The following is a 25,801-nucleotide window of genomic DNA, read 5'->3' as shown; positions in this document are numbered from 1 at the left end:
ATATTATAAGAAAGCAGAAAAGAGAATGCCAAAAAAAGGAAATCCATTTCAAAGCATGTAGCAAATAAAAAACATCAAGGTGTAACTAAAAAAAGAGGAGGACCAAGCATACAACATTCCATCATACCAAATAAATAATGTAGCCTGGCACCATCATGTTAGGGCACCTGGCTTGGACACATGCCTACTATTATGGCTGCAACTTTTGCATACCAAAGCTATCCCATCCCCAAGACCACTTTTCTCAGAATGCATATTACCATTTCCATTCCCCGCAGTACTCAAATATGATCTATCAGCATTCACCTCACCCTATGGGTTACCTAATAAAGCACACTAAATGTGTAACAAGAGCATATATTCAATTAATTTATTTCCTCCACTTGTACAGCACCTTCCGAAGGCCTGAATGCAGAGAATACAGGATTACTGGAAAGTTGAATGCAACAAACATATCACTGTGTTTTTCATTAATTTTTTAATTTTTTCACAAGTCCTTGAAATCACCCGAGGTGTTAGGCAAGAGTAATATGTTGGGATTTTCCCTCTCAAATTCTGACATCTCCCTCTCCCTCTCGTCCTCCCCCCATTCCCCCAGAGTCTTCATGACATCAGGCTGCTTCTTCCGCTCAGCCTCCTCTTTCTGAAAGCAGAAACCCATCACACATATCACCATACCAACCGTCATTTCATAGCATTTTTGGCACACACTACTGTCACTTCAAAAATCTCGGAAAAACTAGGCAACCTGTTTATCTATTTCTGCAAACTTCTCAAACATGTTGGCATAAATTTTCTTTTCATTTTTCTTCTGCTCTTTGATTTTCTTGTTGCACATCAGAATTTGGTTTGAGGCAGCCTTGTTGTTTGGCTCGATCTTTAAAACGGCTTCGAAATCTTTTCGGCCCTGCTCTGGTTCCCCGATGTTAAGCAGTGCCTGCGGAAAGGTTCAACTTTCATGAGAAATATACAAATGATGAAAGGATCACTGCAGTGCAACCACACATCAAAACAGGCAAAGCAGGCAATCCATACCTGACTTCACCATCTGAATCACTACGAAGGGGAGGGCAAAGTAGAAATGTTAAAACACAATCTCACTTAAGCTTATGCAAAAATTTGACATACATGCAAGAAGGTAATTTTAAGTTATCAACACTTGCAGCATCGTACTGATAATTAAACTAACATCTAATCATTCAACCAAGTCAACAAATCCCATAGCCATCACATGCAATGTTAAGTCTAGTCCGGATAGAATACAGTATTTACACTTAATTCAGAATCCATGGTATTTAGCCTTTACTAGTCTATTTAGCCTCCACTGCACTAAGCCCAAAGTAAACAATTTATTTATTTCAACTAATAAACTCCAGCATTTCTTAAAATGCTATATCTAGTCGTTTTCTAAACTAACTTCTTTGACAATCTGGCATCAGTTTTGGAAAAATACACCTACTCTTTAAAAAGGATTACAAAAATATTAGATGAGTGAACTTAGTAAAACCAAATATTTTGGAATTGTTTTCTTTGGTGCCACACATCTGCAACTTATCATAACTAGCATATGCAATAAAGGAAAACTTCAGAAGCAACAGATTACTGTGTCAAATTCATGTTATCATCCGAGGGTAGTTGGAAATGTTCTCAGAATCACCACCAGATGCCAGCGTTAGCACGACGAGTTTCAACATAGTAATTTTTAAACCTTGATGAGTGAACAGTGACTTTGGTCAGTGCACTGAGAATATATCTGTAGATATCACTTTCCTACAGTTAGAAAAATTTTTGCAGAGATTTAAATTGAAATTACGTGTCAGGCAGCCAAGAGCATTACCACATGAGCTTAACCCCTATCCACTTGGTGAAGTCACATTATGCCATGCACATAAAACACATTGTATGACAGCAAAACTAAATACATGAAAATGACTGCTGGACTGGTAAAGCCTTGATTAGGTTAGACAACACAATAAATTAGACGAAAATGGAATCAGTTTAGGACTAAGCAGATTATTACATATACAGACACATTAAGATAACATTCAGGAGATGGTCCCTCATTTCCCTATAAGTCAACCACTAAATACCACCCAGCCAGCCATTTCACCAAAATGCAAACACAAAATTAACACTCACCTGCCCCCTTCGGAACAGCCCTTTCACATTCTGTGCATCAAACTCCAGAGCCTTGTTGCATTGGTCCCGGGCCTCCAAGCACTCCTCTAGCTTAAGATAGCACATTGCAAGGTTAAGGTGCGTAGCCAAGAGAACTGCTTGCCTTTCTGTATTTTTCTCCCCTTCAAACCCTGTGGGAATTTCCAAGTTTCTTTCAATTATTTGAAAGTACACTATGCCATCAGTATTTGACAAAAAAACTGAGGCTAAGGAAACTGAGGGAATTGCAACTTCAGAGTCACCCACTATTTATATGCACATAAATGTGACAAGTTCAGCTTAAAAAACCTTGATCAGGATCTGAGACCAGATTCCTCGATTTCCAGCCAATGGCTTTGGCCAGTTAAGCTACCGATGCATCCTCTGTGAATGCTTACAGCAAAGAGAACACCTTGATAGCTTAACTGTCCAGAGTACAAAGCCAGGAAATGAGGTAAACAAGTTCAAATACCAGTCAAGGGTACTTATTTTTGCACTGTGTTACTCATGCATTTACAAAACACAAGACCAACACATTCACTGCTCTCATGAGTCACTTAAAGGCCATGAAATAAAAAACACAATCCTAATTAGAGACATTCGATAATCAGCATGAAACTAATTGTTCACAAACATTCAACTCTAGAACTATGAGATCATATTATTGTATATATAAATATTTTTGTTCAAGAAACACTCAAACAATAGCAATGCCAAACATATTTTAGGCCACATTAGTTTAACCGGAGCTGCAGCATATTGGTTAGTTATATAGAAATCTATCAACTCCAATATTTTTTTGGCTATGACTGAAAAATAAAGTTGCGAATGAGATGAGAAATTTGAACAGAGAACCTCTTTGATTCATATTTTTGCTAACTACAATTAGTATAATTACATACAGTAAAATTAGTAAAAATTTCATGGAGAGATAATTACAGTTTATGTAAAAAACATAGGTAAAGGAGAATAAAAAAGATTTGGAATTAGAATAACATAGGAATCTTAGCACAAAAGCTGGATCTTATAAAGTCAGATGTGAAAGACAGCAAATAGTTATGGTTTTGAAAAATTTTAACTGGCAGAGTGGAGAGGTGTTTCAAACCAATTGTAGAATGACAACTAATAATCATGCTAGTTTTATTTTTTATCCCAAAAAAGGGAAAAATCAGCTATATGTGAGGAATACAGAACCCTAATAGACTTGATTTTGCAGTTTAAGTGGTTCTCAGAATCAACAATAATATGATGGAGAGCAGGGATAACTATTACTTGGGATCATTTAGGGTTCTGGAGGGTGGGCACATATGATAGCATTGCAGTAATGAGATCACTAATAGAGATGAACATAGAAAACAATTTGGATATACATGTTCCTGTTACCTTGATTTTGAGAAAGAATTTAATAAATTAAATTTGGTGGCATTACGAATTTATCGCAGAAAATAGGAGGCTTATCTGCAACCTGTACATGTCGCAGATTGTGCAGGGGCAAGAGGCAGATGAAGGGTCTGTATGGGCAGTGATAAGAAGAGGAGTAAGAAAGGGGAATTGCTGGAGGAAGGAATCATTGGCAGGGACATTGAGCAAGGATATTAATAAAATACTTGTTAAAACTTTGACATGAAGCATGGTTTTGTACAGCAAGGAAACATGGGCACTCAAACAGGATTATAGGCATGAATTGGAGGCTTTTAAAATGTAGGTGTGGAGAAGGATAGAAAAGGTGATTTGTACCGTAAGGAAAACAATCGAGTAATTAATAAGGTATGCATGATATTTTACAATGCACTCACAGGATATTCACTCGTAGCAATCAACTCATAAATGCTCAAATTCTCCAGCTAAAACTTACAAAATTTCATTTTGCGTACCTGCTTCATGCTCAATGAATTTTATGATCTTCTTATATTGCTTTAATGCCTTATCTATTTTCCCCGCTTTAAAATAATTGGTGCCCTTCTCCTTAAATAATCCAGCTTGTTCTAACTTGCCGTCACTGTCAAGCTCCCAACTTTCTTTGGCCTGAAAGTGAAATTAAAAACTTAAATGGCTAATGTTATTAAGACAGGTTCACATGAGAAAACATCTTGACACCACCTGACAAATAATGGCCACTTCATTCCCATTTATGAAATAAATTTTTTCATCATTTTTTTGATACCTTTCAGGACTGCAACTGAATCAGGAGTTCTAAAATGCCCTGATTTTCCCTTTTGCTGGCCCAGGTGAGAAAATCTTTTCCCAGACCTTTTCAAACAATAATATTTGTCAAGTAAAGTTAGCAATGAGATGCATTAACAATAAAACAGGTAGTTTGGCTCAAATCATCAAAATTTTCCTCGTCATCCTTGACAATTTAAAAACACTTATCCTGATTTTCCAAGATTTACAGATCTGTTTGAGCCCTTTTCCCATTAAAATGTTTCCAATACAGGAACAGGAAATTGGTAATAAAAAAGTACTTGGATTTAGTGCTAACTCTTATAACAATCAGCTATTCAAACAGGTCACTTTATCACATTATGGGTGGCCCCACATTTTCCAAAATGAAGTCTGTAGATGGATCAATTCTTTTCCCACAAGTAGTCAGTATATTCCAGACAAATTTGCACTCCCAAGGATGGATAACTTTTTCAAAGAGTTTGAAAGCAGCAATGATGAATTTGACAACAAAAATAAAGGATCATTTGAAGAAGAAGAGAGAGACAAAAGTGAGATCTCTAATCCTGCAAATGAGGATGATGAATTTTGGTGCTCGTTCGAGTGGAACTACAGAAAGGGAAATATTCTTGCATTAACCAAAAGATCAGAGTGCACTGGCAGCGAGTGAAATTAAATTAGTCAAGACAAAACAAAGATGAACGGTTTTTTCCTAAAGTGATAGTGATGGAGATATAGGCAATAGCATTGTGAAACATCGGGTGTAACATGGAGTGAAAGTAATGTTTATTGTAGAAAAAAAAAGAAAAAGGAATGCTATACATGAATTCCATGAGCCTAGAAGAATCCTCTTTTCAACTGGTTAGATGCGTGTTCTTTAGTTCCAATTGAATGTGCCACACCATTGGATTTCCAGTAGTTTTTTTATGGACACATTAATAATAAACATATTAAGTGAGACTTATGAGAATGCCCGGAATAAAATTAGCTAACTATCCCAGTAATCCACTAGAAATAATTGGAAAGAGGTGACAGTAGAGGAAATGAAGGATTTTCTGTGTGCAATACTACGAGGGTCATCCGGAAAGTAGTACCCGTTCGTGAAATAAAGACACAAAAGTAAATATTAACAAACATAAAAAATTTTATTTGAAAGAGGATACTTTAAACTACTTCTCAACATAATCTCCAAGCAAATTAAGGCATTTGTCATAACGTGTGACAAGTTTCTGTATTCCTGCTGCATAGTCCTTCGCCGCCAGCTCATTGAGATACGCGAGGGACCCATCTTGCACAAATTTTTGCATAATGCAGATGGTGTTTAACAATTTCATGAACAATTGTTCGAGAAACATTGGGAAAATGCTCACAGATGTCATCAATTGTGACGCGCCGATCGTTCCTCACGAATTCGTCAACTGAGCTCACCAGTTGGTCTGTAATGACAGACGGTCTCCCCGAACGCTCATCGTCGTGTGTGTTCCCCCTCCCCATGTTGAAGTTGCGACACCACCGCCGAACAGACGACTCGTCCATTACATTGTCTCCATACACCTCCTTTAATTGGCGATGAATATCACATGGGCGAACGTTTCTTGCATTGAGGAATTTAATCACTGCCCTCACTTCACAACTGGCGGCGTTCTCAATTTTTTTAAACATTGTAAACAATCACAGAAACAACACAGGCAATGCTAGCGTCACGCAACTTGGCTCAGAGAAGGCAGACAAGCCACTGAAGCTATCTGACCTCATCCAGCGGCTACTCGCGTCGTCAGCACTTCATGCGGCACGAACGGGTACTACTTTCCGGATGACCCTCGTAAATAAGGGTTAACTGAATCAACTTTACGTGTGGAGTTGTTCGTCCATGAAATTTGAGTCTCGTACACCATTTTGTCAATCTGTTTCCAAACAGGAGATTTTCTCGCAAATATTTATGAAATCACACTTAATAAAACAATCAAAAATCAAATTTAAGATCAAGAACATAGAAGGTTAACTCCTTGCCGTATCTGAAAATGAAATTTAGTGAGATTGTCTCGGAAGGGAAATATGTTGATGTGGCTGTTGTTTGTTTATAGGGAAAGATGCAATTCATAATGTATAATCCTAAAAAGCCAACATACATCCTCTCAGATTCCAACTGTGGTTAGGTGCATTCATTTGTTCCTTATCATGGTGACCACATCTGACACCTTGGTGAGACCTGATCTCCCTTTTAGAAGCAGAACGGTTTAAGAACTTCATAAGAAATTGAAGAACTCAGAGCCTGAGGCTCAGATGATGCACAAGGCCACCATTTCTTCAGCGATGTGTACCACACTTTCATAACCCTTGCATGGGAAATGCTCCAGGAAAAAACACACTTGACAGGAGCAATAATTCCCAGTAGAAAAGACAATCCCACCGTAATCAAAAAACTCAAACTAAAGGAAGTAGTTAACGGGTAAAAGGAATCCAAACGCAATGCTTCCTGCAAGAAAGGACAAGGGGTATTCATAATGCTGAGTAGATGGGACAATTCACAGACTGAGTCACTGAAGAGTGCATGATGGGAAAGAAATGACTTTCAAACCCAAGGTAGTGACCTACTATACATAACTAGACATAATTGTGTGAATGCAATAAATACTTTTCATTGTAAAAGTCTGGAAATAAAAAATTTTATACGAAGAGAAATGTTGACTTTCTTTCTGGTACCTGCACTTATAAAAATGAGGTATTCGAAAATTAAATGCCACAGAGGCCATGGAAATAGACGGAATTACATAAGACTGCAAAGGGATGTCTTCTTCGCTGATTAAGTAAAGGAACCATCTATTGTCCTAAAAACAGACGGCCGTCAATGATACTGAAGCTATGAATTTTGGACTTTAATCACATAGAGTTTGATTCATACATGAAACCCAAAAAAACGAACTGGAAAATAGAATATCCCACCTACTTAAAGTAAGCAATCAAGCAGTATTTCCAATGCAAACATAAGTATGAATGCATACAAATCACAATCCACAGAGTAAGAACAAAAACACTAAATGAATTAATTCAAAAAATAAACAAAACCACATTAGGTGTTTGAAATTCTGTAATGGCCTCTTATGTCATAAGTTAGCAAAGCAACAAATTACTTCTAATGAAAGGAGTTAGTTAAAAAATAGCATTTTATCAAGCTACAATTATTGACAACCTAACACCCTTTGATCCCACCAAGAGCACCCATAAGATGAACCATTATATCTACCATATCTTAAATATGATCATTAATTATAGCACCTATTATACCAAATATATAACAACCCACCTTCTCAAAGCTTTTCAGCTCCACTTCATACTCGACCTCGGCATTGGGCGGAATGTTGAACTCAGGCTTTCCTTTCTCTTTAAATGCATACTGAGGCTTCAGCTTGATGAGTGACCTCTCACCCTTTTTGAACTTTTCCAGTGCCCTTTCCAGGCCATAGCAAATGCCCTCCTCATCGCCCTCTCCAATGGTGAACTTCACATCCCTGTTGTCAAACTCCCGACCATCATGCCGACCTATAATGTGAACTGCAAACACACAATCGGGTAAGTCAAGTGCCCCAACACAGATGAACCTCTGTACACAAACCTCAGCTTACATAACAATTTGTTATCACCTGAGCATAATATTAAAGCCAAGTGCAGTCTTTGGTTAACTACGATTGAAATATTATAACTATGCGATTGGACACAAAGGCCCAATTTCTCAAATAGCTCATGGGAAATAATATAAAAATCTTGAATATAGCTCAACTCTTAATAAAAAAAATTGGAATGTTATTTATTGTTATTAAGTCTTTCAGCAACGGACACAAATTTATTTCTATCATTTTTGAAAGTCCACAAATAGAATATTAAGTGTACTTCATTAAAGAGCATCCTCGACATCCTCTGATTCATAATTCCTTCCATTTAAGAAATTAGAATCTCTGCAAGAGGAGACACCTATAAGATGTCTTTATAACACTAAATGAATATGACACCCATTAATGTTATAAAACTTGGTCCCAATACAAACACCTAATGGGGAGATTTGATTGTAATCACTAGATTTAATATTTATTTCTATTCCCATTCATAAGTTGCACTGAATGGGAAATACATTTAAATTTTCCAGAGGAACATTATGAACAACGAATGTCAAACAGAGATGGGTCAGCTCAGGTCTTTAGGTCCCATTCTCACTGGTTCTAAAGACTAAAACTACAACTAAAATAATAAACCTCAGTAGGTATGCAGGTATTAAGTTTGGTGGGTAATTCGACGGTGATTGTCATTTTCCACCGCTTCAAGCTTAATTATTCAAGAAATCCTTAGTTTAACCATTCCATTTCCAGAGTTAATTGTTAAAACTAGTTATGAGGTTTTCACACACTAAACCTGTTACAAGATCACAATATCCACTGTGCAGTATTACAGATCCCATGAAACACTTTGTGCTCAAAGTATTATACTGTTGCCCATTACATATACAGCATAATAATTTAGAATGGGGAAACTGAAAACTATTCACAAAAGCCTTTTGTAGACATTTTCATATTTACACTTCACATTGCGTGTGCTTCACACAAAAACATCTCATAGGCTGAAATGATGACCAAAAGCTGGGCACAATAGTTCCATCTGCTCTGAACTTTATTTTGCCAATGTGTTTATCACAACATGCATATGTACAGGTACTACCTAGTAAGAGGGTGGTTCAATAAGTACCCGTGTTTGACGACAAAAGGCGTTCCAGAGGGAAGTTTATGTTATCATTGTGGACTACCATCTTTCAAACGATAGTGAAACAAATTTCAGACTGATTTAAAAGTTAGTTTCGATTTGGCAGCCATTCGAGTAAGACCTATTTCGCTAAGATGGAAAAAGAGCAGTATCGTTCGGTAATTCGCTTTTTGTTTTTGGATGAGAAGAAATGCGAGGAGATAAAAGCAAAGTTAGATGCTGTTTATGGGGACACTTCGCCATCTATGACCACAGTTAGATATTGGTTCAACGAATTTAAACGTGGGCGAACATCCATTTTTGATGAGGAGCGACCAGGATGCCCAGAAGATGTGGTTACCGAGGAAATCATTCAAAAAGTCCACGCCATGATTCTCGCTGATCGACAAACTAAAGTGCGCAAAGTAGCAGAGGCCTAGGGTGTGTCGACCGGAAAGGCAATTAATATTTTACATGATAAATTGGGGATGAAAAAATTGTCGGCCCAATGGGTGCCACGATTATTCACTGTGGACAACAAGCTGATCCGGCTGTCAACTTAGAAAACTGCATGAACTACGTTATGAATTGCTGCCGCACCCCCCGCATTCACCCGATCTGACTCCCTGCCACTTTTTCTTATTCCCTTACATGAAGAAATGGCTCGCGGGAAAAAAATTTAGCTCAAACCAGGAAGTTATCACCAAGACAGAGGGGTATTTTGGAGAGTTCGACAAATTCTATTATATGCAGGGATGAAAAAAATGGCTGGAACGTTGGGAGAAGTGTATCTTTCCAAAAGGAGACTATGTTGAAAAATAAAAAAATTGGTTTCTTCATTTCGATCACAGTTACTTAATGAACCGCCCTAGTATATGCACTCACTAGGGATCAAGAGCTGGTTTTAGGTTGAAATCTTCCTTATTTCAGACTCAGGAAACCCCTATGCCACCAAGTCATCAGAAATTCAGTTTCCCACAGTTGGGGCAACATGATGTCATACTATTGAATAATTAATTATTATTTGGTAATCTACTGTTTGAGGTAGGCTTTCGATGGAAATGGCTGTACACTCCTGTATTTCTTTGCTGAACCTAAAAATACAAATCCTGACACCCCAGACTACAATAAATTGCTCTTCATTCCATCCAAAACCCCTTTTCTATTCTCCCTCATTCCTAGCTTGACTAGCACGCTAGCCTTATCACAGACTTCAGCATCACAGCACCAATCAAAATGTCCTGCATTCAATTTTCTTAGTTTCTGTTCTGGCCTCTATTCATTTTCTCTCAATTGTCTCTCTTCTCCTGCCTTGAGCAGTGATTCCTTGGTTTTTCTTTCCATCCAATCGATGTTTGGCACACTTCCACCCACATTGTAAAAGAATCCATGATAAGCCTGCCATGAATGATACCCATGTCACACAAAACCATGCTCCAAATAAAGTTTTCACAAACCATTTCCTCATATCCTTATATAGGTCCTTGTCATAAATTCCCTCCTCTCCATTGAAGGTCTTTTGCATTATGCACTTCTCATATGTCCCCACCACTTTTTTAATTCAAGTCATATCCCAGATCAATGAATTTACTATTGATATGAGATAATAATTATGTCTACATGTAATTTTAATCCACATGTACTCACGTCCTTATACCCCAAAAGATTACAGTTGCAATGCTCTCTACCTGCTATGGTTTACGTCCTCAAATTTTAATGTTGAACTTAAATCTTCCTGCACCTAGATCTTCATCACTTTTGCTTTGTTTATATTGATTCTCATCCAATTCGACTCATCCTGATTTTGTAGGGGTGCTAAGCAATGATTTTAATTTGGTCTGGCTGACTTCGAAAGGCTTGAACATCCAAAATCCTTATGTCTTTAATGAGCTCCTCACCTCCTTTCATTTCCAGCTTTTCCCAAGCCTCTTTCACTCAATTTTCCTCCTCATTATGTCAAACCATAAACATCGACATTCATAATTATTGATATACTGTGTACATTTAATTTCTAATAATGCATTAATTTCTCAGTGATCAAGCCATTATTTTTTATTCCAACTCCCTGATACCTATCCTATCCATTCACCAAAAATATTAGAATGAAGAACTAATACTATGTACTCAATTGGCAATGGAATCAAAAAAAAAGAATGGAATTCACCCATCACTAGTTCCAAGCATAGCAACATAAATGCATACAAGCATAAGAGCATACAAGGTGTGATCAAAAATAGACCGAACTGATTTTATTCTACTCAAACCATTCCACAGATCGAAATGAGACACAGTGTGCCAACTAGCGAAACATCTGATGACTAAAATGAGACGTGTCGCGTTTCTTCACGTGGAGTCGTTACGCAGCAGCAGCAGTACATGTCTTCACCTGTTGGTCGCCACGTGCAACAGTAGCAATGAAGGAGCTAGAGGAACAGCATGTGTGCATTAAATTTTGTTTCAAACTTAGCAAAAAGGCTACAGAGACATTTGGATTGATTCAGCAAGGCTTGGTAAATGAAGCTATGAGTCGAAACCAGTGTTTCCAGTGGTACAGTTGTTTTAAATCAGGCAGAACCTCAACAGATGAATATTTGCGAATGGGGCAGCCCTCAACTTTGACAGACCCCAACCATGTCAAATTGGTGAACAATTTGGTGTGGGCATATCTCCGTTTATCTTTTAGGGAGATAGCCGAGGAAGTGAACAATAGTTTTGGATCCTGTCAGACAATTTTGACAGACATTTTGGGCAGGCCGTGCATCGCATCAAAATTCGTCCCGTGGGTACTGACTGATGAACAGAGACAAAAACGTACGGACATTGGTCAGGAACTCCTGGATTGAGCCAATGCCAACCCAGAGTTTCTTAAAACCATCGTAACCAGTGACAAAACCTGGGTTTATGGTTAAGATGCTGAGATAAAGAAGGCCCAGTCCTCTCAGTGCGTTTCTTTGATTAGCAAGGGCTGATTCATTACGAATACATCCCTCGAGGTCAAACCATCAACAAAAATTTCTACTTTAAGGTTATGAAGAGGTTGAGAGTCACAGTGAGCTGAAAGAGGCCGGACATGTGGAGAAACAACGCATGGCATTTCAACCATGATAACATGCCGGTTCACACGGCACTGATCGTGACACAGTTTTTTGCCAGAACCAGAACTTCCGTGACCCCACAGCCACCCTACTCTCCAGACATGGCTCCATCAGACTTTTGTTGGTTTCCCGAGTTAAAATCAACCTTGAAAGGGCGTGAATTACACTCTGTTGCAGACATTAAAACTAATTGCACGGCGGACCTGACATTACACTGACTAAAGCCTCCCTCACCAGCAGCACTAGTTGCCTGAGACCCATTGAGCCATCTGCGCTTGCCGGATCATCTAGCTATGCGTATGGTGCCAGTTATGTTAGTTTCCATTGTCCTTGTTTTTACTGTTTGTCAAAGATGGAAACTGACAAAATCAAGGAGCAATGAATCGACATTAAGTTTTTGCTGAAGTGCGGTAAAAGTTATCAAGAAATTACTGAAATTATGGCATCTGTTTACAGTGATAATGCTCTGAAGAAAACCTCCATTTTCAAGTGGATTAAGCATTTTAAAGACGGCCGACAAGATGCCATGGATGATTCAAAGCCGGGAGGAACTTCAACGACCTGTGTTGACAACAACATTGATCGTGTGCGGTCCCTTGTCCTTACCGATCGTCGAAACACTGTCCAAATGATAGCTGATGAACTGAATTTAGGAAAATTAACAGAGCACACTATTTTGACCGAACATGATGGATGGATCCTTCACCATGATAATACACCTGCACATTGAGCATCGAGTGTTCACCAGTTTTTGCAAAAAATTCAATCACTATCCTTGATCATCCTCCTCATTTGCCAGATCTCGTCCCCTGCGACTTTTTCCTATTCCTAAAATGCAAAAACGTGATTAGGGAACGACACTGGGAAGATCTGGACCCAATAAAGCAAGAAACTACGAGAAAACTAAAAAGCCTAACTGTTGAGGACTTCCAAGGGTGCTTAAAAATGTGGAAAAGAAGATGGAATATGTGCATAGCAACGAATAGAGAGTAATTTCAAAGGGACCAAATCGATATAGACTAAATTTAGCAAAATGAAGTTTTTATGGCCTCAGTTCACATATTTATTGGACAGGGTTATGCAACAAAATACTGAAAGAGATTGGTAAACCAGGCAATAATGATACTCTGAATCAAATGGAAGAATCACTAACAGTTTTTTTTTTTCATTTCTGTAATTTTTTACTGTTAAGATTAACTAAATGCCACTGTTTATATAAAGGTATTGTTCAAAACAGATAAACTTATACCACAGAATACCAAATTCACAAATAACTTTTTCTCTTTAATTCAAACCATAAAGTTAAGTCTATATTTCAGGCTGAAAAATACATTTCCACATATAATCACATCGCCTTTTATGCATCAAGAATGGACAGAACATTAAAATATTCACAGTGCCGATGCACAGTTAACTTTCAATTATCCATTTTGTGGGTTATCTGAGCTACTCTCTTCTCAGCACCTCAAAATTTTAATTTAAATCTTTAAGTAACGAATGCTTTGAAACTTTGGTATACTTTTCAAAAACCAGAATTTGTAAAGACCTTGGCTTTCTTAAAAGTTTTCTCATTTCACTAAATCAAATGTTGTCAGTATTACGAGGGTCATCCGGAAAGTAGTACCCGTTCGTGCCGCATGAAGTGCTGACGACGCGAGTAGCCGCTGGACGAGGTCAGATAGCTTCAGTGGCTTGTCTGCCTTCTCTGAGCCAAGTTGCGTGACGCTAGCATTGCCTGTGTTGTTTCTGTGATTGTTTACAATGTTTAAAAAAATTGAGAACGCCGCCAGTTGTGAAGTGAGGGCAGTGATTAAATTCCTCAATGCAAGAAACGTTCGCCCATGTGATATTCATCGCCAATTAAAGGAGGTGTATGGAGACAATGTAATGGACGAGTCGTCTGTTCGGCGGTGGTGTCGCAACTTCAACATGGGGAGGGGGAACACACACGACGATGAGCGTTCGGAGAGACCGTCTGTCATTACAGACCAACTGGTGAGCTCAGTTGACGAATTCGTGAGGAACGATCGGCGCGTCACAATTGATGACATCTGTGAGCATTTTCCCAATGTTTCTCGAACAATTGTTCATGAAATTGTTAAACACCATCTGCATTATGCAAAAATTTGTGCAAGATGGGTCCCTCGCGTATCTCAATGAGCTGGCGGCGAAGGACTATGCAGCAGGAATACAGAAACTTGTCACACGTTATGACAAATGCCTTAATTTGCTTGGAGATTATGTTGAGAAGTAGTTTAAAGTATCCTCTTTCAAATAAAATTTTTTATGTTTGTTAATATTTACTTTTGTGTCTTTATTTCACGAACGGGTACTACTTTCCGGATGACCCTCGTATTTTATGTATTTACTGAAGCAAGTTTGTATAACTCGTAGTAGTTTTGAGGGGAGGCGACCGACAGCTAAGGTCATTTGCGCCATAGGGGAAGGACAGGAAAGGATGAAGGGTGGAGAGAAACCCGGCGTCGGCATTAGCCTACTCTTTACGAAAGGCGCCAAGGAGTCCGCGGCTTAACGTCCCATCCGACGGACGACGTACTCACTCAAAGTGCCCTCCACAAAGCACCTCAAGTTAGGGATCGAGATACCTCTGAAAAATATTCAACACCGCCGGGATTTGAACCCGCGCCCTCAGGGTGGGAAGCCAGTACGTTAGCCCCCGCACCATCTCGATCCCCCGTATAACTCGTACAAACCCATTTTTGTTTCCCTGACATTCATGAGAATGTCAGGGAAGTACAAGAATTCCATAATCTCCTTAAGGCAAGCAAATACATAGCTTTACTACAGCAAATAAGTCACTTACTATCTACATTGCATTGTTTTAATCGGTATCACGTGATGAATATGAATCCATACCAGCAATCCTTGACTAATATTAACCCTTCCCCAAAACCTATTGGTAATCACTTTCAAGCACTACCTAAGTATCTAATAAAAACATTTAGAAGTTTCTTGGGGTACAAATGCCTCAAAAAAACTTCGGCAGTAATTAGTAATGCAAGAATAATGTTGCTCATGTCAACTTAGGATTATCATTTACAAAGACATTTAAATCAGCAGAGAACAATTAAATTATTTAGAAGGGTACAAGTTGCTTTCTCAGGCATGGAATGGATAACAAAACACATCTTTTATAACACGTTTATAAGTACACTTTCCAATTCTCAAAACCTTTAGTGAATTATACTGAGTTAAGTGTTTAGTCAAATGTTAGGGTCAACCTTCTGCCACCTTGAGACTATAGCTGCATCGAAACTATATTGGCATGTGGCATGCTTTTATGCGCCTAAATGCCTATCTTAATAAATTCAGTTATTGAGATAGTTTGTGCAAAAAGGTAGGGTAGTTGCAATAACCATGAGGTGGTTTTTGCAACAACTTCTGAGTCTACTTTACAATTCATTCGTTAGTTTGTCATTAAAGTTTTCCATTTCTTCCTTTCAATTTAGTAACACGGGGGAATTTTGAGACTAGTTTCGTATTTATTTTCTTTTATCTGGCAATACTTGCTCTTTATGGGTTGTTTTTTTTTAATTTTGCTATAATTATAGTTAAGATAATATTTCATACAAATAATTTTAGACTTTTTATCTTCTACATAATATTTTACTCCAGGGTAGTTTTTGGTCTTTAATTTATTAAATATGTGCTTTGTGTAGAATGTAGTTCATGAAATTAAAAATACTAAGTTACTTTCCACTGTTCTTTATTAGCGTACGACCGGTTTCAACGCTCAAGCGTCATCATCAGGTACCTACCTGATGATGCTTGAGCGTTGAAACCGGTCGTACGCTAATAGAGAACAGTGGAAAGTTACTTGGTATTTTTAATTCCATTAACATGAATTTCCACAAGGTTGAGCCAGAAACAATTGAATATTTAAAGAATGTAGTTCATTTATACGTAACCAAATTTTTACAGCTTAAGGTTTCATATTTAAATTTAGCTAGGTACCAATTAAAATTTTATCATAAAATTAGTTTTTGACAGCATTTCTTAATTTTTGTTGGTTTTATTACTTTTTTGGTTTCTTCAAAGGTGTGAAATGGTGACTCATTCTCAAAGGTTTGGCAAACTATCTATAATTACCTAGTTGCATGAAAATAGACAATTTTGCCAAGGGCAATACTAAATGCTAACACTATCCAAACACTACATTTTGCTTGAAGGTTATTTTCCGTAATGTTTTGATCAATAACTAGGTAAAATAAAGTCATTAAAACAATTTAAAATATATTCATGCGGAAGATGCCGAATTTATTTTGACTGTGAAAAGTTCCGCCTTTTCTACCTTGTGTTAATCAAGCATTCAGTTTTTTCAGCACTACCTGAGTAATAATGTGTGCATTTCTCCAAGAAAAATCCAATGTTATCGTGACCTACAAGTACCATTATACCTCGCAGTAGTATTACACCTCATATAATACTATCTCACTACGGTGATTATTCTTCGGCTGGCTGCTATGCTTCCAGCACTTGGAATTATGGGATCATAACGTTCATTTTACTATATTTATATAGTACTCAGCAAGCCAACGCCACATTGTGACAATATGGTGTAATTAGGAAACACTTCTTGTACCTGAAATCCAGGAGCTATATAGGTGCCTAAATTTGTACACTCTTGTTACCTAGTGAGTTTGGACACCTTACAAGATAGTATTCTCCCAAAATTTGATCACTTTAGGTAACAATTGATGTTTTGCTATCAGGTAAATAGTACAACTGACTTCTGCTAGGTCATTTACTATGTCAGCAAAAAACTAAAATTTTCTTTTCATACTTTACCCAAGGCAATGAAATATAAATCAAGTTTCTTGTCGAATGTTCTTCCCTTTCACTTCCTGTATCATTACCTGGCCATTTTTCTACCATCGAGATCCCTGGTAAATAAAAGAACCCTAAGATGATAACTGACTGCTAGTTATGCACCACACCACATATGCTAGTGAGTCACAGAGTTAGGTCATGACCAATGAATTTCATTATAGATAAACAAATTACTATATCACCATACGTGAGTGGGTTATTTGAGAGGGTGTATGAGTGTACGAGGTTGGTGTTTCAATAAAAAAGTCATCACAGCTGAACTAGAGAGGTTCAAGACACCAGTAGAGAAAGTGCTCCCACAAATCCCTGTGGATTGTGAAGAGTAAATAGTAGTAAGATATAAAATTCCACAACTCCTAAGTGTAAAAATCATTCACCTTGACCAGGATTTGAAAACGGATCCCTTGAGTTCCAGCTGAGTGCTACAGCCAACCAAGCTACGCAGAATTCTAATACACACAAATTCTAGGGGCTTTACAGGAACAAGATGTTACACAATTTCGCAAATACAGTACATACAATTTCGCAAATAATCGCAGTCATGTGCATTACACCCCTGTCCTCAAGGTTACAGCCAACTATTATGTATTAAGATTTTCACCTTTGACAAATTCAAAGAACTCTGGAGATAGAGCAACAGTAACTTGAATGAAGTCATACACTAATTTAAAAGGATAAAAATCACTCGCACACACCTTAGCGTTTAAATGTTGGTGTCCACCTCATGGACTGTGGTGCAACGCACAAAACTACGACTACTTGTGACATTGTATGTATGTTATTTCATCATAACTTCTTGCTTCTATAAACCCCCTTGTATTTCAGGGTGTATTAGGATGCCCCGGAAGCTTAATTGGCTTTATCACTAGGCTGGACATCCGAGGGATTCAGGTTCAAATCCAGGTCAAGATAAATGATTGCTACACTTTTTAATTGTTGCATTTGAATCCACAATAGTGGATGACTCAAAGTTACGGACATGGCATATCCTGTAAAGTGGGCTACAGATAAAAGAAAAGACAATAACGTACTGCTTGAGGCTTTGAACCAGAATGGAATGGACAGAAATTTCTTTAATGTTAATGCAGCATCAAATTTTCACAAAATTTTGAAACATTGGTAAATAAAAATGTCTCTACAGGAGCTTTCCAGTAAAAATATCAGAAATGTATCACAATTAATAAAGTTATTATTTTGATTCTTTTTGGTAAATCGAAGATTCCTGGTTGCTTCATTCCACAATAGAAGAAAAGATGATCCACAATCCTAAACGAAGTACATATGATTTTCTTTGGGTAAACATTGTACATATTGGAATGGAATGAGAACTTGATAGCCAAGTTGGAATCTACAGGCACAAAATTTAAATGTATTCTACATGGAAGCATAGAATATGAACAGGGTTAAGTTTTCCCAAATTGAAGCAAAACTCACAAATATTTGCTAGTATTTTTATGAAAAGTGTCTCCCAATGCCTAGATTACCCTTATGAAATTAGGTAAGGTCATTTGCTACAATTCTGTTTCTGTGTACTCATGCAGGCAATTTCAAATTCACGCATGGAATCCCTTTCTAGGTCAGCATCCATTTACATCTTTTGAGTTTTAGCTCTGTAAACCCTTATCACTTTTTCTAGCTTTCTCTTTCCACCAAAAACTAAACAGGTATGCAAATAAGTCTTCAGTTTTATCGGGACATTAAAACACTGCATTTGTACGAACATTCCACTTAATTAATACTACAAAGAACTGGGGCCCAAGTCTGTAACTTATTTTCTCCCAAGAGAGGCACTTCCGCATCACCTAAAACAGCAGATTCTCCAAACCCAAGTCTGTTACTTGTTTTCTCCAGAGGTAGAAGAAAGAGGATTCCCTCCTAGGGAAAATGAGCCTCCCAACCAAAGTCTGTAACTTACAAAGCAACTTCTGGGTGTCTAGGTATCAACCGGCGGGAGAAAATTTCACATTGGCCCAGAGAGGGGGTCCTTTAAGTTTTCTCCCAGGGAAACTGCATGTTTCAACAGTGATTTATCAATTCTTTCTGATATTGTGAAGCACAATATGGACCAGTGAGATTAGTTTCCAAATTTTAGGAGTACGGCCAATTTTAGGAGCTAGAAAGCAATTATGCAAGATTCTGCGAAAGAGAAAAGTTACAGATTTGGGCCCATGGGATTACATGCAAAGAAGTACATAATTTCTCCTTGATCACAAATTTGCACACATCATTAGAATAACTTCACAAGTTTCTACTCACAGAATATAATGGCAAGAGAATTTTGGGTCTAGAAGCCTCAGAATAACAATAGCTTGATTGTTAATCTGATGTGGAAGGATGGCCTTATTACACTCATTTCAAAACATAGTGAAGATCAGGTCTTTAGCTCAGAGGGTGTTGGCTTGACCCTGAATGCAAGATGAATTTCTTTAATGTCCATGCAGTGTAAGAAAAAAAACAAATTGATAGAGAGCAAAGACGATATAAGCAGCTAGAGAGTGTAAATTAGTCACCCAAGAAAATAATGGTGGTGAAAAAATTACACTTTTTGTCTTTCTCTCTTAAAAAATGTTATAAAATAATGTTACCATTATACAAAATGCTTATGACCTTACAATATTTCTATTTAACTCTTCCCCGAGTTCATTTTTACATAAATTTAGCCCATCCGGCATATGCATTCAAGGACGTTATTGAATTTTGAAAACTATCTAAGCTAAAATAATTTTTTATACATCTTTCACAGATAGTGAATTTCTGATCAGATACAATGCTTGTAAACACATGACAGACAACTACCTAAGTAAAGAAAATTTAACTGAAGCCACACAATGCTTACAGCATTTAAACCTGACAACTGACATGTCTACAAACATGAGATGTCTTTCAATATGCTATGGGCTTAACTCCAAAACATTCATCAACTATGCCGTTGGGGTTCTTATCAATAAAACCCAGGTCATTCCCCATGGAGTTAAGAACTGGTATTCTAAAATACAGCTCCTCCTCAACTTAATAAGGAGTGCATGACATTCCATGATTGATTTTTTCCTGAGAGCAACTTAGGAAACAATAGTACTAGGGAATAAATAAAATAATAGGCAAAATATGCTGAACTAAACAGGCACATTAGGTTTTGTTTATTAAATAAATAGGGGAATGTCTTTTAACATCACTGAGTAGCGCAATAAAAGTTAGAAAATAATGATTAGGATGTGACTCTTCATACTTTTTGCTCATTAGCAATTATATGATAAAAATTCAATTCTGTTTTAAAGGTGAAAATAAAATAAAACTGAGAATTCATCTTTCCTTCACTGTTGATTTTCAACTTTTCCAATTTATCTTATGCTGAAAATATATATATATGCAACGTATCAGCTTTCAGAGCAGAAATCATCTTCAATAGAGAATTTCTAACATATGCCTGAGAAAACAATACGCACTAAGAAATTCAACAATTTTGAAGGGTAAAAATCATTCGCCTTCACCGGGTGAATAAATTTCACACTTAGAAATTGTTGAATTTTAATGCACTTCAACAGGTGATAGAATTTACTGTCACGGCATATTCCGCAGTTCTTTGAATGCACTAAGAAATTCTTCTACCTTCTAAATAATTCAATTACACCGACCCTCAGTGAACCCTTACACAAATGCATCATCATGATACAGGAATTCATCCCAGCCATTCATTGCTTCGGGAAATAATGACATTATTAACAAGGCTTGTCATGCTATTATGCCACTGTCACAAAAAAACTCTTTACAAGGAGATCAATTTGAAACTCCCCGAGACCAACCACAGCAGGAGGGAGTAGAGGTTGCAATGGCACTTTAAGCGTAAGTGTTTCAGGATACAAATGCGTCGACATGCCACACCTCAGGAAGAGGTCGATCTCAGTTCAGAGGAGGGACGTTTTGGATTATGACCCGAAACGCATGTTATGGGCGCATTGATGTTTTCTGCACAAGTCTATTTAGATACTGTCATTACAGAACTGCTGAACTTACTTCATACCCCTCTCTTCTTTTCATGCACCAATTTTAATCTAAAAGACTGATTGGAGCATAGAATTGTTTACATTACAATGCAAATTGAAAAATATCAATAAAGCATTAAAGAAAGTATGATGGTCTTTTTCTGTAACTATGTCCAATGAATATGACACATGTTACCATGTGAACAATACTATTTAAGTTAGCTAAATTAAACAATCAGAAATTGCACGAGGAATTAGGCAGTCTCTCTTATTCGTAGCAACTTTGTTTCCATTAGCATAGTAATATGGAATACAAGCCAATTACAGGGGGCATGAATACTGAAAATTGCTGTTTCGCAAATAATTTCATATCTATGAAAAACCAAAGCAAATCAGCTGTAAGTGATTAAATGCTTTTACCCAGATTCTTTAACTCAAACCAAAATTCTGATGGGTGAAAGAATATTGCTTTCAAATGATAAACTTTTCCTGCTAACTAGGGACAAAAATAGCTACCCTAAGTTTGGAAAATTCAGTCTAATGCTAAGATTCTTATAATTATAATAATTTTCCTTGACCCAATATTCCTTGGAGATACAAGAACTTTTCGTTTACCCCTCTTTTAAATTTACTTTTACATTCGTATTCAACTTCCTTTAGAATTCAATTTCCTTAATCACTTTGGCAATGACAGTGGAAGGGCCAAATCATGGGATGTAAAGAGATGGAGTGTGTGATCTGGGCATAAGGCGTTGTGACATTTAGCACATGGGCAGCCATGAAGACCTAGCCGAAAAATTACTGTAATCTACCCCAAAATTTATCATATTCTGCAAAAGGTATTTGTAATTAGTACAAAGACAAGCTACCAAGAAGACCATACACACTTATGATGACTTGTTGACTAAATGTATTTTCACACTGAGTTCTAACTAGAGCTCACTATAATATTAAATAAGCGTGAATTGATGCTAAACAAAACATTGCATGCATCCCTTACCTTCCACCAGGGCACCATCATTAGGGGTGCTATAGCTCTCTCCCTTCACCAGTTGTTCCCTTATAATACCACCGTCCTTCTTTGGACTCAGATCCTCACCTTGCCAGTCAAGTAACTCTATCTACAAGGAAAAATGAATCCTTGTAAAGAATTAACACAGTTACTGTTAACAAATCATGATTTCCATATTCAACACACTAAGTAGTATAAGCTTTGATTTTGATATGCTCTGCATGTATGTTGGTAATAGTTTTGGAAAAGGAGGTTAAAAGAGGAGTACTTAGTGCAACTTATGGGACACTATGTAGACCCTCATTCAAAAAATATCATTCTTACCATTTCAGCCATGTATATATTTGCCATGTCTGTTTCCATGAATCAAAAATAATATGCATCTCTTTCACACTAACAGTGATATTCACTCATATTCAAGAAATCATCACCACATCCATGAAAGTTACCATAAATCAGAAATTTCATAGAAAAGCCAAATGGCAATGGGAGTCAGAATTCATAACACACAACCAGACTTACTGAAAACATGGGATAAATTATGTAGTTTTAAATTAAAACAAGGGAAACTATTTCTAATGAAGTGTTACACTTCAAAGAATATATTTTTTTCAATTAAAGCAGTCCGGTGCATTGTGTTCTATCACATGTGTATCGTTCTTATCACATGTGTAACTTTCCTCTAGTGGGGTAAAAGTTAAGGAGCAAAGGATGCAAATAACCTCTGAACTAAGAACTGGACCACTGGCATTATTGGCACTATAAATGAAAGTTTCCATTCTGCAATTCACAATTACAAAGAAATTAAGTGGGAAACTTTGGCCAAAATTGACCTTAAAGGATAAATATAACAACAAAATCCTGGCATTCATTAGAGTGGAAATGAACAATTGGCGGAGAGTAATACTTGCCTCGAATATTAGGGTAGCATCTGGGGGAATTTTAGGAGGGCTGCCACTACTACCATAGGCATATTCTGATTTGCATGTAAATACGGCCTTCTCGCCCTTTTTCATTGTTGCAACACCTATGTCCCATGATTTAATCACGCTTCCTGTGGCAAAAGAAATTGAAAGGTGTATCAAACTGTGGCATTAAAACATGAATGAAAATTAACTGCTTCATTAATTGCAATGACTTCACAAACACAGCCCTGGGCAAGTTATTAATGTAACTAGTTCTGAACTATTTCTAAAACTCTCTGAAAACCGTAAAAAATTATAGAAAGCAAACAGAATTACCTTTTCCGAGGATAAAATCGAATGGCGTTCCCCGGTCACGACTTGAATCAAACTTAGTCCCATCCGTCAATGTCCCAACATAATGCACAAATATTTTATTTCCATTTGCAGGGGTTTTTTCACCGGTTCCCTCTGTAATTATCTCTTTTAGTATTCCTCCGTCTTGATTTGGAGTTACATCTACAGCACTGCTGCTAGAGACAGGCTGCTTACTCTCCGCTTCAACATCCATTTCTTCCACGGTCATTTCTGTAACATTTATATGGTTACATAATTACGAAAAAATCAATGTCGCCCACAAATCAACCAAAATTTTAACATAAACCTAATGCAACCAAGATTTTGGTGATAAAAAAATAGTTTCATTCAACCAAATCACCAATAGCTTAACTAAACAAACAAAAACAATTAGAATGTCCCAAGATACCCTTCACAGCACTAAATATAGACTATTTCATACTTCGTAACGTTCACTGCTCATTTATTTCCTTTCACGCGATATACATCCATGATACAGCAAGTATAGGGACAACACGAATCCACTTTTCATAGGTAAAGAACGAAATTAGCGAGTGGGTACACCGGGTAGAGCGAATTACTGAATACAAACCTACACACTGTGTCCTTTCATTCAATTCTAACTGCAACAACTTATCTTCACTTAGAGTAAAGAGAAAATATTCTTAAAAACTAAAAACCAGTACTTCCTCAGAACAAAATTTGACATCATATTCATTGAGGATACCTACCTTCACAATTTTTATCCAATTTATAATAAAATAACACTTAAATTTTTCACCAGAGCGTTTAAACTCCTGTTTACGACGATATTTATTGCTATTCCTGTCAAAGGACACAGAAGTAACCACTGTAAACTCAGAGTGGCTCGCGACTAGAAAGGCTTCAGGTAATTGGAAGTTTCTGGAAATCCGTTTCAATTGCAGGCACGCGGTATCGCACAACGGCGATATTCGAGAGCCGATGTTTTGTCAAAATATCTCGATATCATGCTTCTATGTCGATTGTCGTGCCAATGAATAACAGTTTAGTCCCGCTAAATTTTAAATTGAGTGCCACTAAACCTTGAACACATTTCCGGCGTTTTTCTCAATACGAATGTATTTTTTCTCAATGATAAGTGAGGATTGAGAAATTATCATTTTAATTCAGAAAAATATTAATTAAAAAAGAGTATGGCGTATGGTAAGCAGTTGTAGTGCATTTTGTTTCTATCACATACCTAAATGTACGTGTTCTTTTAAAGCATGGTCATAGTGTTGAAATGTATGTGTATTTCGTACTTTTCTTTGTGTTTAATGACGCCTATACCTAAATGATATGCATGGTCTGTAGACATTACAAATATGATATTGTAATATCATATATTGCTGATTACACTTTTTGTAACTTGCCATGTGAAGAAAAAACTTTTACGTACTTGAAAATGATATGCATGGTCAGTAGGCAATAAAAATATTAAACTGTAATATTATATATTGCTGATTATACTTTTTTTAATTTGCCATGTGATGAAAACATTGTTTTGCAAACTTAAAAAATGTTGGTAGCATCACATTATGGTAAATGAGAGCTGTTTAATAATGTATTATTTATGCGGAAAAAAGATTGGAAAACCAACTTATGAATGCCATTAATTTGTTTTGGCATACACATGTAAATAAGGAAGGAGACATCACATTTTCAATCAATGCTTATGCCCCCTAAAAGATGGCTACAAATGGTAATTTATCAGGGAGCGAGAGAGAAAGATGCATGAATGGAAGTGCAAAGCAATTATAGGATGCAGTGGGAGTTGATGGAAGCTCTAGCCAAGCATTATGTATTGCATGCCAGGCTAAATGTACTGATCATTTTAAGGGGATGGCAAAAGGTGCCCCTCTTGCAGGGAAAATGGAGGCTATTGGGTAGGGTAATTACTGTTCTAAAGATATTAAAGCAATGTGTCAGAATTCACTGAGAAAACATATCCCAATTATATAATAAATAGTAATAAATATAAACCACAGAGACATGTATTTTTGGTTTCTTCCATGCACATTGGCCTTTACTAAGAGATGTCTCAAAGGAATGGGAAAGATGTGATTGGAGGTGGAACCTATTTTTGAACAACGGGATCTCTGAATGAAGCCATAGAACGCAGATAAAAGAGGAGGATAACAAAATATTATTTTCATTACATTAGGAGACGTGGTTGCCCAGGTGTGTAGCATTGCACTGCTGACCGAAGGGCCCAGGTTTGATTCCTGGGCCTGCCTCCCTGGGCACCCTCAGCTTCACCAAAGCTGTGTAATTGTTCGGGCACCAGATCTTTCTAGGAAACTATAGCCAGCATATGAAAAGGAACTGCCTCCCCCCCCCCCAACCCTGATGTTTAAAAGTAATCCTCAATGCATGTATCATAAGAGGATAAACAATACATAACTGAATCCTTTATATACTGGACTTTTTAGTATCTCTGTCATGGTGCAACACATATGTTCTCCTTAAACTATGTATCAAAATTAATAATTTTGAGATTGCTTTCAATGACATCTGGAAATGGAGAAAACCACA

At 37.1% G+C, this 25,801-nt stretch overlaps 1 protein-coding gene across 1 annotated transcript; it reads right to left on the bottom strand.

The window, feature by feature from the left end:
• Positions 1-341: 341 nt before the first annotated feature.
• LOC139697682 (peptidyl-prolyl cis-trans isomerase FKBP4-like) lies at positions 342-24,159 on the bottom strand. Its single transcript, XM_071596500.1, has 9 exons — positions 23,977-24,159; positions 23,228-23,476; positions 22,898-23,040; positions 21,975-22,095; positions 7,625-7,872; positions 4,032-4,182; positions 2,140-2,309; positions 749-937; positions 342-643 (listed from the first exon to the last, which is right to left on the bottom strand). The coding sequence occupies exons 2-9, from the start codon at positions 23,472-23,474 to the stop codon at positions 488-490; spliced, it is 1,425 nt and encodes a 474-aa protein (XP_071452601.1). The 5' UTR covers positions 23,475-23,476; positions 23,977-24,159; the 3' UTR covers positions 342-487.
• Positions 24,160-25,801: the final 1,642 nt, after the last annotated feature.

The sequence above is a fragment of the Hetaerina americana genome, unplaced genomic scaffold (assembly GCF_022747635.1).
Source record: "Hetaerina americana unplaced genomic scaffold, ioHetAmer1.1.p SCAF_8, whole genome shotgun sequence".
In the NCBI taxonomy this organism is placed as follows: Eukaryota; Metazoa; Arthropoda; class Insecta; order Odonata; family Calopterygidae; genus Hetaerina; species Hetaerina americana.
The sequence above is the reverse complement of the archived record's forward strand: the minus strand, read 5'-3'. Positions and strand labels throughout refer to the sequence as shown.

Coding starts and splice junctions, on each gene's coding strand:
- LOC139697682 (XM_071596500.1), bottom strand. CDS start 23,474: ATGACCGTGGAAGAAATGGATGTTGAAGCGGAGAGTAAGCAGCCTGTC. Junction 23,041..23,227: donor CGATTTTATCCTCGGAAAAG/GTAATTCTGTTT, acceptor CTTTTGCCACAG/GAAGCGTGATTAAATCATGG. Junction 2,310..4,031: donor ATTCATTGAGCATGAAGCAG/GTACGCAAAATG, acceptor AAATTCCCACAG/GGTTTGAAGGGGAGAAAAAT.